Source organism: Argiope bruennichi, chromosome X2 (genome assembly GCF_947563725.1).
Source record: "Argiope bruennichi chromosome X2, qqArgBrue1.1, whole genome shotgun sequence".
Lineage (NCBI taxonomy): Eukaryota > Metazoa > Arthropoda > Arachnida > Araneae > Araneidae > Argiope > Argiope bruennichi.
In genome coordinates, this window is record NC_079163.1 from 28,446,005 (window position 1) to 28,460,645 (window position 14,641).

A 14,641-nucleotide genomic window follows, 5' to 3' on the forward strand; every position below is an offset into this window, starting at 1 on the left:
GTGAATTTTGGAAAGAAAATACTCTGAAATTTTATAATATTCACTATGATGAGTTATAAATTAAAGATTGAAAACTATAAAATAATGAAAAATAAAAAGCTTATTTTATAATACACTTTTAAAAGCTCGTGTTTTGAAAGATTTTTTTTTATTAAATTTATTTTTTATTATGTGAAATAAATTAAATTCGTCATTTTATGTTATGTATTTACTCTATTTTATAAATATATAAATTTATTTAATTATTTTATAAATTAATATAAATTTATATAAAATATTTCTCTGATTGTTCATTTTTTCAGTTAGTTTAACATCTATTTCTTGAAGCTGCCATAGAACTATTTCTATCTTGAACCCGAAACTTTGAACCGTGGGGAGATAGTCAAGACGATTTCTGTATCGGCAATCCCTGCTAAGAATTTCCCATTACAATTAAAAGAAAACATTTCTTTTTTGAACAATAATTCTGTTTCTTTAAATATATATTTATTTTTTGCGAATTCTGGAATTTTACTCTTCAACATAAATTATCTTATATCATGTTATATAAATGTTTTGCTAAATATTAGTATTGCGCATCTTCTTGCATTTTTATTAAATATATATTATAATAAACGAATAACATTTTCAAACAGTATAAGAAAAATGGGGCAAAAAAAATCATAGATAACATTTATGAATTATAACATTACAGACGAGTACATATAGCAACTACACTATATTACGCAGCAAGCATTCTACTTTATATAAAAAAATCACAAAGAAGTATCTTCCATCTTACTGAAACATCTGGGGTAGCTGAATCATCAGCTGGAAAGCTAAATTTGATTCCTAATGGCCGTCATCGGCTGCGGCGTAACCTCTTCCGTCGGTGGCACATCCCCACATTAAAGTGGAGGTAATTAGACCAAATGACATTATTGCCCACCGGGGAAACGGGAATCAGCCACTATACCAGAAGCTACTCGTTTCAATATCTGGAGTATCCCCAGGTGAGAATTATATATAATTTAGGCTGCATTGAATAACCGGAAGAATACGTGAACTTTTATAATGACTATATGTTTAGTTTAAGAACTATTGCATTAATTATTTCATCGATTTTCAATAAATCTAAGAAACGTTTTTGAAAAGAAAAAAAAAATGCTTATTTTAAAATTTAAAATATATTTTTCAGACAGACTAAGCGCAGCAATAATATTTCGTTACGCAGTTATATATAATTAATTCTTCATTTTTTTATAACGAAAAGTCGATTGAATATTTTCCTTTTCCACAATCATCTAGCTCAGATCCATCTGGTGTAAAGCTTTATGCTGGCTAGTTAGTTTTTAGCATAATAAAATAAATAATATTGAATTAATTGTCTTGCTTTTATGAAATTCATCATATTTACAGCATCATATAGCATGCCTTTAAAATAATCGGTATACATTTCACCACAAGCGTACAATAATGTAGATAACAATGCGTTCGTTTACCTTGTGCTGCAATAAAAATTGAGATTCTAAACCTGTTTTAGAGCCCATTAGTGACTTAACTCCATTTGTGCAAATATGAGCACATAAATTCCAGCAAAGTTCGTCATTGTTCATTAAGTTATAATTAGCTCAAAATTTTTTTTTTCTTGGATAGGACGACTGGTCACGATACATTTTTTTTTCTTCACAAATAGCACAATCTATTGATTTCATCTTTATTAATCGTCCAAAATCTAATGACAAATATGTTCTGCCATACTTTCCTCAATTTTTAAAAAAGTAGATAAACATTGAGGCTAGAAAATGGAGGGATATTGAATGTGAATCATTAAATGATAGTTTTTGATGTATTGTTTGAGAATCAGCATCTCTTGTTGAGGGCATTGCTGTCAGTATTATTTCTTGCTCTTTTTCCTATGTTTTTTTTAATTATTTTTTTCCCACTCTTAATCACTTGTCCATTCTAGACATAGAATGAAAAAAAAAAAAAAAAAAAAAAAATGACGACGAGCATCGCAATATTATGCCGACGGCAAATTTTATACATTGCAGCCAAGTACAAGACAATTTTCTCTTCCTATTTTTCTTTGAAAATAAAGAAAATGAAGAATGAAAAAAGCCAAATGAAGCATAGGGGGAAATAAGCTCTAACGGAAACACGGAATAAATAACAAATGGTATTACTAAGTCAACAATATGTTATAAGCCAAAAACATAAAAGGAATTGCTATTAGTTTCTAGTCTTTCAAGTGAAAGGGACACATTTTGAGAAGAATCGTTTACATGATTCTTTGATTTCCAATGCGATTCTTCCTTTTTCCTAGAATCAGAATTCCCTGTATTGAAAAGATTTTTTCCCCCCATTCTGGACACCCAGTGGTATAAAACAATGATGCTCCAAAATAAGGACGCAGAGTCAAATAAACAACAATGTTGTTGCATTTATTACTTTCAATGTTATAAATTGAATCATTTAAGAATTATTAATTTTTAATTAGAAATTTTAAATATTACGTTTATAATATAAAACATATGTAAAGTATCTATAGAATTAATTATGTCCGAATTTTATGTTCTGTTATAAGAATAGAAACTAATTCTACTTGCTACGAATTTTTGACCCATATTAAAATATCTTTCATGTTATCTTGAAAGCTGAACTTGCTGCAACATGATTTGAGTGCTAATGAATTGAACAGCTAAATCCATAACCATTATATGAAAGTTTTGATTTATTTTCGAATATAATAAATTAATTTCAAATTAAGATCATTTAGTTGAAAAATTTATCAGTAAAAATTTATAAATAATACTAGTTTTTATTATTTGAACACAATGCAGAAATTTATTAATTGATACGTGTAAATTTTTTCCAAAAAGGAATTTAAAATTCCTTAATCTGTTGAACATGAGAAACTAGTATTTTTATGAATATAATATGTTTGCCATTTTAAATGTGTCGAGATAATTCTGCAAGAAATTTAGAAAAAAAAATTAATAATTTTTTTATCATTAAACTGTTTTCTCTATCATGACTAAAATTACAATGATTCCAATAAAATGAGCCTAAATCAAAGAAACTTTTTTCGGAGCGTTCAAACATGAAAAAAATTGCCCATAAAAACAAAATAAAAAAACATTAATCTATATTCATTGTTATAATAATGTCTAATAGATTTATCGACATCCAATAAACTTAGGTGATACATCTAATTTAAAACTTTGGATTTAAAAATAACACTTGTATTTATTTAAAAAAAACTCAACAAGCCCTGGTTTCACTTTAGACAGAAATAACACTAGTATTTGTTTGTAGCACTATATGTAAAAAACTCAACAAGTCCTAGTTTCACTTTTTTCGTTTATAAAAAAAATTCAGTTTGTAAATGATATCAAGAGTATTCTTGACATTTAAGATAAGATATTTAACAAGTAGTCACGTTGCTTCGTCCTGAGGGTTTCAAAGAGTGACATAGGATCAACAAATATTGCTTCTTCCAACGGTAAAAGAACCGAATTTTTTTTTTACCTTTTATTATTTTTATTTATCAGATGGTAATTCTTAGAAGTTTCGAAAAAATCCTAGAGATTAGCGATTTTACAGAAATAGAGTCTTTATCAAACCTGTACGTCATTTGTTAAGTACCTGATTTATCTTCTCCTATAAAAGAACATCGAATCAGTGGAGGCACCAAAAAGTATTTCTACAGACCTGCATTTTTGGTAAGAAAATATTTCATTCCGTTTCGTAATGATATTTCAAGTGAAATTTATATTTCCACTTGGCTTTACTTCGTAAATTTAAATTCTAAGTGATTTTTTTATTTGGTTAAATTGGAAGTAGTATCAAACATCGCTTTATTAAGCTCAGCTGCATAAGGAATTTTGAGAACTAAATTAAAAGAAGTGGATGGTTTTGATGTAACGAAATTAATTTTTGTCTTGATATTTTTCAAGTGTATACAGTGTTATTTTATACTGCTATAACAAACTCATGAAGGTGAGAAAATAAGGTATAGAGAATCTATAAAGAGGGAAATAAAAAAATTCTATGTCATACATTTTTTCAGCTTTTCTTTTTAGCATAAAAGCAAACTGGAAAAAATCAGCAAATAAGTAAAGTAAAGTAAAAAGTAATAATCATAAGTAAAAAAAAAAATATGAAAATCAATGAAGCAATCATTGTTTTTGGCTTTTTATATCAATATTTAAACATACCATAAGTATTCATTGACCTTGGTAAATATGCTAATGTTATTTTGTATCAGTTTTAATGTAAGTAAGCATCAGTTTTTTATGGTATCGTGTTTAGCAAATCTCTTAATGATCTATAGCTTTCTTACTTTGAAGTTTTCTGCGGTGAATTTTAAATGAATACATGGCGACTTGCTTGCCTTTTTAGGATATTAATTCCATTCGATACTTATCTCAAGATGTTTCTATGGTATGCCTAAATTGGAAATAGTGTTTAGCTGCGTTATTACAATCTTAGCTTTAAAGCGAATATCGGAAAATATAATGTGATTAAAAGAAAAGAATTTTCTCGAAATAGCAAAAATAGTTCTTGTCCTGACTAATTTTCTCTGAATACAACATTTTTCAGTGTCTTTATAGCAAACTTATATAAGTCAGAAAAGAAGCTATTGAATTAGTAAAGAGGAAAATGGAAAGCAACAATGTCGATTTCTTGATATATTTTAAAACTTTTCCTAAACATTTTTTTCTAAAATTTAAACTGGCAATGAATGAAATTACTGATATTTTGGATATCAATGCATAGATAAACTTTCATTATGGTTTTTTTTTAGTTATTATTATTATTTCTTCTTCTTTCTTATTCGAGTCTTTAAACTCAGCAAGAAAATTGTAGTTTCTCTAAATTCATAATTTTCAGCTACAAATATCATTCTTAATACAAATATATTTTCAGAAAATTAAGTGAAATTTGAAAAATAAAGTCTGTTGTTTCGTGGGAGTGATGCACTTTAAACAAATTCCATTGAATAATGAAATTAAAATAAAGCTATCGTTAATTTAGTTTAGTTTGATTATATAAACACATTGAAGAGAGGATATTCCTTTTTTCAACTATCCCGAGAAATAGGGTATTTTTTTCTTTCTAGAAGGTATATCTTTCTTTGTTCGCAGTTAATTATTAATCATGTAATAACTCATTAATTTTTTTTATGAAAGGGAAAGAAATCGAGTGTAATAAATTGATAACTGATGTAAATATTTGAATATAGAAAGTAGTTTCAGCAGATCTCAACAGGTGGCATCTAAGGACGGCGTGCAGAAAATACGAGTTGTTTGGTGATCCTCTGTTATAAATAGAGTTTGTAGCAGAACGTGAGTTATCTATCAGCACTATGTTAATATCCCGTTCAGACAATGAAAAGGACGATTTGTGAATAAATTTCGAAATTTTAAATATTGCTCTGATAATGAAGACGACGTCTGAATCGATAACTCGCTCTGTAAACTTCCTCGATGTATCAACGGGATGACAAATAAATTTCAAATATATTGACAATATCAGATGACAATCATTGTAATAAACTTTTAAAAAATTAAAAGCGTGTTATTAAAGTTTTTAATTAAAAACGCATTATTGATGTTCATGTCCTTTGGACGGTATGAAAAAAATCCTAACTAATGTATGCATGTGAAATCGCCAATTTTTCTTATTGGACTATAGCGGTAATATAGTAAATTAATGAGTAATAGGATTTTCGTCTTGCTGCTTTCTACAGTTTTGAATGACTATTTTATAAACTATAGACTGTCTAAAAATAAAAACTTCTTCCTTAGTTCGTCTAAACAGTTAGTTTATCATGGATACCACATATTTATTTTTACTTTTACAATTTGTCTGATTTTTGTATGTCTTCATTATAGAAGCTCAAGGGTAAAATCAGCAAAATGTTTTGGGTTCCTTTTGCCATTTTATTCCTTACAGGTGAGTATTTCATTATTTCGAATTACATCACAAAAATGAATGAATGTTTAGTTATGAAGCTTCCTTGATATATTTTATTAACTATTAAAACTAATTCATAAATTTCAACTTAAGCAATTTTTGGTTTGCACATTTAAGAATTTTTTTTTTATTGAATACAGGAAATAAACTTAACGGAGACATGATGAAATAGTTTCGATTAATAATCGAAGATAAACCCAATAAGTTAAATATATTTCTAAATGGAAAACAAGAGTACAATTAAGTTTTCATACAACTCTAAAAATGCACTTTATTTTATAGTTTCTGTAGATTTTAAAGAGTTTAAAATCCCCAAAAGCATGTATTAGTTTTAATTTCCTTATCTCTGTGTTTGATGCATTTTTTGCATTTCTTATAAGTGAAAAAAATCTCATGCTTTATTATTGAAAGAATGCTTGATAAACTGAACTAATAATTTCTAAATACAACTTTAAAAATAATTTTCATTGAATTATTTCATTTTTTAGAGCATCAGCGACAGAAACTATTAATACAATTCAAAAGAACTTTCAATACTTATGCTTTTTCGTATATTGTATGCTTTCCTGATGTCAATTACTATAATAATATTTTAAATAGTAAACAAAACAAGAGCAGATTTGTTGACTTTGCTAAAAAAAAGGGGATTTAAGAATTCATAAAAAACAATATCTAATTAAAATTTGCTCTACATAAAGCCCCTTCGCTTACAGTGACATGTCCGCCTATTGTACCGAATTAAAGAATTTTGAATATTTAAATTTGTGACTATGTAGCAATTAATTTAAAAGGAAAATAGCTCTTGGATACGGTGAAGTATCTTAGGTGTCTTTGATTTCTTACTTGGATTGAAAGAAAAATACATATTCTAAGTGGACATGTCATCTAATTGTAACTCAAGAGGTTAAGTTATAATCCTAAATGTTAATTACAGCAAATATTGTAATGCAGTCAATGATATTATAGATTATTCTCTTTCTTTGTCTGTTTTCAATTTATTATTACTATTTTTAAAACATTATTGATATTTAAAAGTCTAATCCTGATCATTTCAATTACTAATTCCACTCTTCATTTTTCCATTACATTTCATATATGACATACGAAGTTGATTTTAAAAACTTATTATTAAAATATATTTTATAAAACTTAAAAATATATTTAATTCTTCAGGTACTGCTTTGGCATCACCCCTTGCCAACCAATATGTGGACAGTGTCCTGAATACTGCCCTTCGAAATGAAATAAGAACTCTTAGTTTGGATCCAGCTTCTCTGCCAGACTTCCAAGTTGAATTTCAAGACAAAGTGGCTATCATTGGTAAAGTAAAGGGCAAGGCTGAATTTACCAAGGGTAATCTCACAGGTCTTTCTAATGCACGAAGATTTTCTGAGTGTCAAGGACCTTATTACAGCTTCGGATCAAGAAATATCAATTGCACTATTGCATTTGATAACTTAAAGATAAACTACGATGGAAAATTGAAATACGGCAAGATGCCAAAAGTCAACATCAAAGGCAAAGCTAATGCGACTAGTACCACAGTCTTTTTCGAAGTTACTAGTCAGACACCGGGTATGCCAGGAACTGTGAAAAACTTTTATTTTACTCAGGTTGGAAAACTTGACATAAAATTCACTGGTTTAGGACCATTAAACAAGTTTGTGTACGTCCTAGAAAATGGATTTAGGTCACACATTGAAGCTCAAGTAATTAATTCCATGAGCCAAAGATACCGAGATGCTCTAAATAAAGCTGTTGGAATGATTCCGTTACCAAACTGATGGAACTATCATAAAGCGCCTTGTCACTAAAACATTCATAAATTCATTTTTATATGTGTTCATAGCAAAAGCATGACATCAAAATATTTTAAGGATAAAGATAGTTTTTATTTTTTGTAATTGAAAAATATTGAACTATTTCAGACTTTTGAATAAAAGTTGGAAGTTTGATACATGTGTATAAAATCTCATTCAATTTTATTTGGAGTAGTTTTTGTCACTGAATAAAAATGTACTTATTAAAATACATTTTTTTATTATTTATTTTTCACCCAATTTTTCTAACAATAATTCTGACTAAAAATGACATTTCTTGAAATTCAAAAAATAGCTTTAAGTATTTAAAGAAAGCATATTGCTCAAAAGTCTACATACGAAGAATTTTAATTTATTTTTAAATTGTCTAAGCTTATCATATAACATTGTTTTATAGAAGACATCTTACTCTCAAAGAACCTTCAGATATTTAAAAATGTTTTTTATTAATGATATTTTAAAAAAATAGATGACCGTTACTAATTTGAAATTCGATTTCCATTATGTTTTCTAAAGTCAATTGTTGCATGAGTGTCACTTAAAAAAATCTAGAATTCAGTGACCTGTTACTAATTTTCCTCATTGTTTTAACAAAGCTATTTGTTTGTCTTCTAAGTTGATGTAGAAGGAACTATTGTGGTAATAATGAATGCTGATTGAACCCTCTGTCAGCTGAAACCTTGTTTGATATTTTCATTGTTCTTTTAAGACGATACCTTCTAAGGCAAAGATATGCACCGGAAGGAAATTTAAATCTTACTTGGACATGCAGTTTAAAATATTTTGTTTCCATCCTATTAAACTTTTGTAGACATATGTTTAAAGTTTACTGATTGTTTAAAATAATTTTCATTTTAAGCGAACTCATTACGAAAGATGACTGAAAAAATTTCTTAAAAAAAGATTTAACATAATGAGCACGAAGTTTAGTATAAGAAAGATTTCTTCATAAAAGTTGATTACATAATGAGTAAGAAGTTTAATAAAATATAAAACTGCTATGATAAGCTACTGTGAATGCATAAATCTGATTAACTCACGGTTTGAATTTTCTAAAATTATTTCATACTAGCCGGTTTCGGTACCCAGCTGCTGCTGCAGGAATATTAGCTGTGTTTAGTTTCAATTAAATCCTTTATGTATAGTTTAAAACTTATGATTTCCATTAAAATTGTATTTTTAAGCACAAAATTGTGATTAAATCATGCTATTTTAATAGCATTACAATTGTTCAGTTTAGAATGTAAATAGATCTTTCTAATGTAGTCAGGTTTCCTGATGTTAAAACATCATTAAAAACATGACTTTTCGGTAATCTACAAATTACTTTGCACGTCTTTTGCGGTACTGTAACTTCACTTCCTTATTAATGCAAATTGTGTAGATGATAAACGATATCTTTTTTCTTAAGATTTCAGCAATGTAAAAATGCCATTCGAATTCATAGCTTAGTTAAATATAAAATTGCTGTAATAAGCTACTGTGAATACATAAATCTGATAAATTCACGGTTTGAATTGTCTAAAATTATTTCATAGTTGCTGTTTTTGGTACCCATCTTCTGCTCCAGGAATATTAAGTGTGTTTAGTTTCAATTAAATCCTTTATGTATAGTTTGAAACATGATTCCCATAAAATTGTATTTTTAAGCTTAAAATTGTGATTAAAACCATGCTATTTTAATAGCGTTACACTTGATCAGTTTAGAATGTAAATAGATCTTTCTAATGTAGTCAGGTTTCCTGATGTTAAAACATCATTAAAAACATGACTTTTCGGTAATCTACAAATTACTTTGCACGTCTTTTGCGGTACTGTAACTTCACTTCCTTATTAATGCAAATTGTGTAGATGATAAACGATATCTTTTTTCTTAAGATTTCAGCAATGTAAAAATGCCATTCGAATTCATAGCTTAGTTAAATATAAAATTGCTGTAATAAGCTACTGTGAATACATAAATCTGATAAATTCACGGTTTGAATTGTCTAAAATTATTTCATAGTTGCTGTTTTTGGTACCCATCTTCTGCTCCAGGAATATTAAGTGTGTTTAGTTTCAATTAAATCCTTTATGTATAGTTTGAAACATGATTCCCATAAAATTGTATTTTTAAGCTTAAAATTGTGATTAAAACCATGCTATTTTAATAGCGTTACACTTGATCAGTTTAGAATGTAAATAGATCGTCCTAATGTAATCAGGTTTCATAATATTAAATCATCATTAAAAAAATGACTGTTCGGGTAATCAACGAATTGCTTTGAGCTTCTTTTACAGTCCTGTAACTTCACTTCCTTATTAATGCAAATTGTGTAGATGATAAACGATATCTTTTTTCTTAAGATTTCCGCAATGTAAAAAAAGTCATTCGAATTCCCATCTGATGAAACATTGACAATGGTTTGAATTTCTTGATGAAAATCATAAAAACGAATTATTTTTTAAAAACTTCGAAATTCAGAAGAAAAAAAAATTGGTATCATTATAAACGACAATTAAATTACTATCGTTAAAAAAAATTTCTTATATTTTAAAATTATGTAAAATCATATTTGTATATTAATATTTTCGGAAGTGGGAAAATGTCAAAACATGGCTTGGCAATTGATTAGTTTAAATTCTTATTAAAATTTGAAGAAACGTCTCAGAGGAACACATTTTCATCCTCCAAAGTATATTTGTGTCAAATTTGGTAGCTCTTTATTATAAATTTTGTCTTTTAGAAAGTCAGTCAAGTTAAAAAACATATACATCTTTATTATCGGAAGAGATGTTATAATAATTTCACATTAAAAGTGCATCACTGATTTTTGACCTAGTTTTAGCACAAGTAATTAGATTAAGACCAATATTGAGTTCATTTCACCAGTACTAAGTTTCTGTGAATTTTATCTCGGAAAGTAACATTGAGAATTAGTTTCGAAATATGTCCACAAATTAGAATACATTAAGGTGTTTTCAGTTTCCAATGAACTCGATATAAAATTGTTGTCCAAATTAATTGTTAAAATTGTTGTTTCCAATGAACTCGATATAAAATTGTTGTCCAAATTAATTGTTAAAATTGTTGTTTCCAATGAACTCGATATAAAATTGTTGTCCAAATTAATTGTTAAAATTGTTGTTTCCAATGAACTCAACATAATTGTTTTTCTTTTAGTCATTTTGACTGAAAGAAAATCAATTCAGCTCCTTGAAGGAAAAAAAAAATATTTTATGATTGTTTAGATATTTGTTAGTGCTGTTATGGATTTATTGAGTTTTAAGATACACTTCCTTCATAAAAATCCTTCCAACAAATAAATATTTGTCTTACTATTTATGCTGTTTCTAATCGACTTCAAATCGCTTCAGAGAATTATGGTTTATTACATTCTATTAAATTAGGGGCACACTGAGTTTCCTGGTGCATCGCAGACTATCACACACACAAAAAAAATTAATAACAGTCTAGTACAGTTGCTCAAGCATATTAGAAAGAAGTTTTACAGACATTTCTAGACATGCTCTAGTGATATTTTATATGCGAGTGAGGAAAACATGTTAGCGAAAAGTCTTAACTTGTTCTTTGAGTCAGATTCGGTTGCTCGTTCAACATTATTATGATTCTATCATAAATTAAGGAAGATAAAATTATGAGAATTTCAGCACATCAAAAAAAAAGAAAAAGAAGGTCCTCTTAGGATATTAGCATTGACAAGAAAATTTTCCAAAGAACGATGAAACAACTGGTTGCGAAGCTGATGGAACCATTACAAAAATTCAGTTTACCACCAAATTCGAATTGGTTGTAAAAGTGGCGTGAATATGAGAATTTTTAAATTAAAAATGTGAGTAAAGATTAATTTTAATTTTTTAACAGTTTTAATAAATAATACGTAATTAAAAATAAATAGCAATAATTTTAATAAAGAAAGAAAAATAGTTACGATTAAAATTGTTTACACATTTTAAAAAATCTCTACCGGTGTCCTAGCATAGGGGTAGCGCGTCTTCCCCGTGATGTGTGTGTTCTGGGTTCGAGTCCCAGTTCGGCAGGGTTGTTCTTCATATGTTCTATCTATAAGATGTGAGAATGTGTCCCACTGTAAAAAAGGATTGTGCAAGCAAATGTGATGCGTGAGTAGCTAAGACGTACTCTTGGCTGTAGTTGGCACTACTAAAAAGCAAGAGACGCTCTCTTGGATTAAAATCACTGACTTCGTCAGAGAGCTTGTCCATGACAAGTGCCATTATAAACAACAAGTAAATCGATACTTCAATAAATAAGTAATTTTAATACAGTATACAGCACATTGAATGCAACAGTTGTGCTATAACTTCAAAATAAATAGCACTAATCGCGTTAAAAGGATATAAAATTTTTAAAAAAATAGGACATTTTTTTTTTAATTGAATGCATTATACGAATTTCGAGCAAATTAGACTTCAAATGAGGGCATAAAGCTCATGACTAGGGATATAAAGTGTGAACTTATTTAACTAACCAAAAGAATTAAAAATACAAAAAATGATAATTTTTATTATTGATTTCGAACTCGGCAAAATAAACTGGAATTTTATACGATATTTCATTGCTATATTAATAAAAAAAAAAATTCAAAATGCCTGGGAAAAATTTCGAATTACTAATAAATTATTAGCCAAACATTATTGTAGTTCCAATTTGTTTTCATTTAGGTTTCAAACCCTTATTATTATTAGTGTTTTTAGTTTTTGATTAGCTAATGGCTAGTTTCGTAAATCACCAAGTAATTGCGCGCTAGTGTAATCAGTTCTCCTCCAGTTTCTCGGAAAATTTTTCGTAAATTAGCGGGAAGAAGCGAGCGTGTAATGTCAATTTTTTTTAGCGGCATTCAGAAGTGCAGATCAAGCTTTGTGCGTGTTTATTCACTGTATTTAGGGTAATTACTGTGGGGGAAAAAAATGAGACAGGGAATCCGAGTTGCATTGCTTCTTGCTCGTCGATATACTTATAGTCTTATGCGTTAAAACAAAATCAACTTTATTAAGATTTTCACATTTCATTACAGTATTACTCAGTAATTTTGCGTTTCTTATGTATTATTGATATATTGAAGTATTGTTTCCAAAATCCTACCTTAATTATTTTTTTAATGAGGAGCATTTCAGTAGAAAAACAATCAACTTAATTATATTGTTATGGGGGAAAAAATCAGGTTTGTAATTTCCTTCATTATCGAATATTTGTCAACATCACTTATAAAGTAGCGATTTAATATTTTCATGCTATGTTAATTAATGTCAGGAGCAATGAGTGGAAATTTAGTTATATCAACGTCTCTAGCGCCATTTCGGCGGCGGACCTCGGAATTTTTAACTGCGGGCAGGCGACGAGGACGACACCTGAGTTGGCACCCACCTGGACAAGCTTCTATACCACACCACACAGATGCAGTTTGACTCCGAGGAATTTTAATGCACACCAAGCCCGCTTATTCGAGGGTTCTTCGGTAGAATCGCGTCTAGAACCTGAAACTCTCCGCTCCGATGTCGAGATCTTGCCACCTGGCCACCACGGTCCTGGCAGTGAGTGGAAAGCATTGTTTAATGAAACTTGAAGAGACTATCTAAAAAAAATCGGAAAAACATTGGGGTAGTTTTAGTTCTAACAAAGGCAACTGAGTATGCGAAAAAAAAAAAAAAAAAAGGACGAATAATATGTATATGCATCATTTATGTATTGGTATTTAGGAATTCTAAAAAGGAAATCTTGTCATGAGAGGTTGAACTACTCAAGAAACTAAAAAAAAATATATTTATGCGATCCATTAATAAAATTAGGTTTGCAAAATGTTTTTATGTCAGAAAGAGCTGTTTTAATATAAATGCCAAGAAGAATCAACTAATGACTATATAAGAAGAAATTGAAAACCTTAAAACGTCTGATAAAATCAGCAATTATATTCATATATGATATCTAATCATGCAAAATACTAAAATAAAAAAATAATAATAATAAAAAAAAAACATCCCACAGATGTTGAAAAAATTTGCAACAGATTTCTAATTTTATTCAATTATCTCCACATACAAAAGTTTTCAGGATCCGAATTTTATTGATTGCTTCTGATTTGCATCTTCTAACAAGTATGAGTTTTACATTCTATTGCTAAGGGAAAAGCACATAAAAACGGAAAGAAAGGAACATACAAACACATTCACCCATTGAATTAAAAAAATTAATACATTTTACAAAATTGAATTATCTAACTGGAGATTAAGAAAATAACGACCGATAAGGAAAAATATCTTACGTAAATAATAGTTTAGCAGAAGGCATTTAAAGTGTTTTGAGGAGCCAGATTTTAAAAAGGCATTAAATAAGTATTTTAAAAGAACAAAGGTTAGGAAAGTACGCATGTTGAAGAAAATTGTTTCTAAAATTCCTTTCTTTTACTCGCTTGAATGTTAAATTGATTTGAATTGATTTGATTGTGTAATGCTGATTTGAATACAAGGCTTGACTTTGATTTTAATTTTCTTAAGTGAAATCATCAAGAAGAAGCTTGATAAGGAAATTAAGAAAAATAGCCCCGTATGTGCAAATCGTAAATGTGCGTGAATGAAAAGCAGCTATGATGATGAATGATTTGCATCATTTATTGATAATTAATTGTGTTTATTCTTTGTGTCGTGTGAGTCTTAAAAATATTACAAACAATGTATTACATGAACAAGTGAATAAATATATAAAAATCAGTGAATAAAATCATATCACATATTGTTATAAACCTCGTTTTATCTAAAGTATAGTAAAAAATTTCTATCTCTAGTGATGAATTTCAATCTGTCATTATTTTGAAATTTAACATTAGATAACAAAATTGGTGCAT

At 28.4% G+C, this 14,641-nt stretch overlaps 1 protein-coding gene across 1 annotated transcript; it reads left to right on the top strand.

Moving 5' to 3' along the window:
• The first annotated feature begins 3,543 nt into the window (after positions 1–3,543).
• Positions 3,544–7,918, top strand: LOC129961079 (uncharacterized). The gene is made up of 3 exons (XM_056074890.1): positions 3,544–3,704; positions 5,880–5,940; positions 7,135–7,918. The coding sequence occupies exons 2-3, from the start codon at positions 5,904–5,906 to the stop codon at positions 7,743–7,745; spliced, it is 648 nt and encodes a 215-aa protein (XP_055930865.1). The 5' UTR covers positions 3,544–3,704; positions 5,880–5,903; the 3' UTR covers positions 7,746–7,918.
• The last annotated feature ends 6,723 nt before the right edge of the window (positions 7,919–14,641 follow it).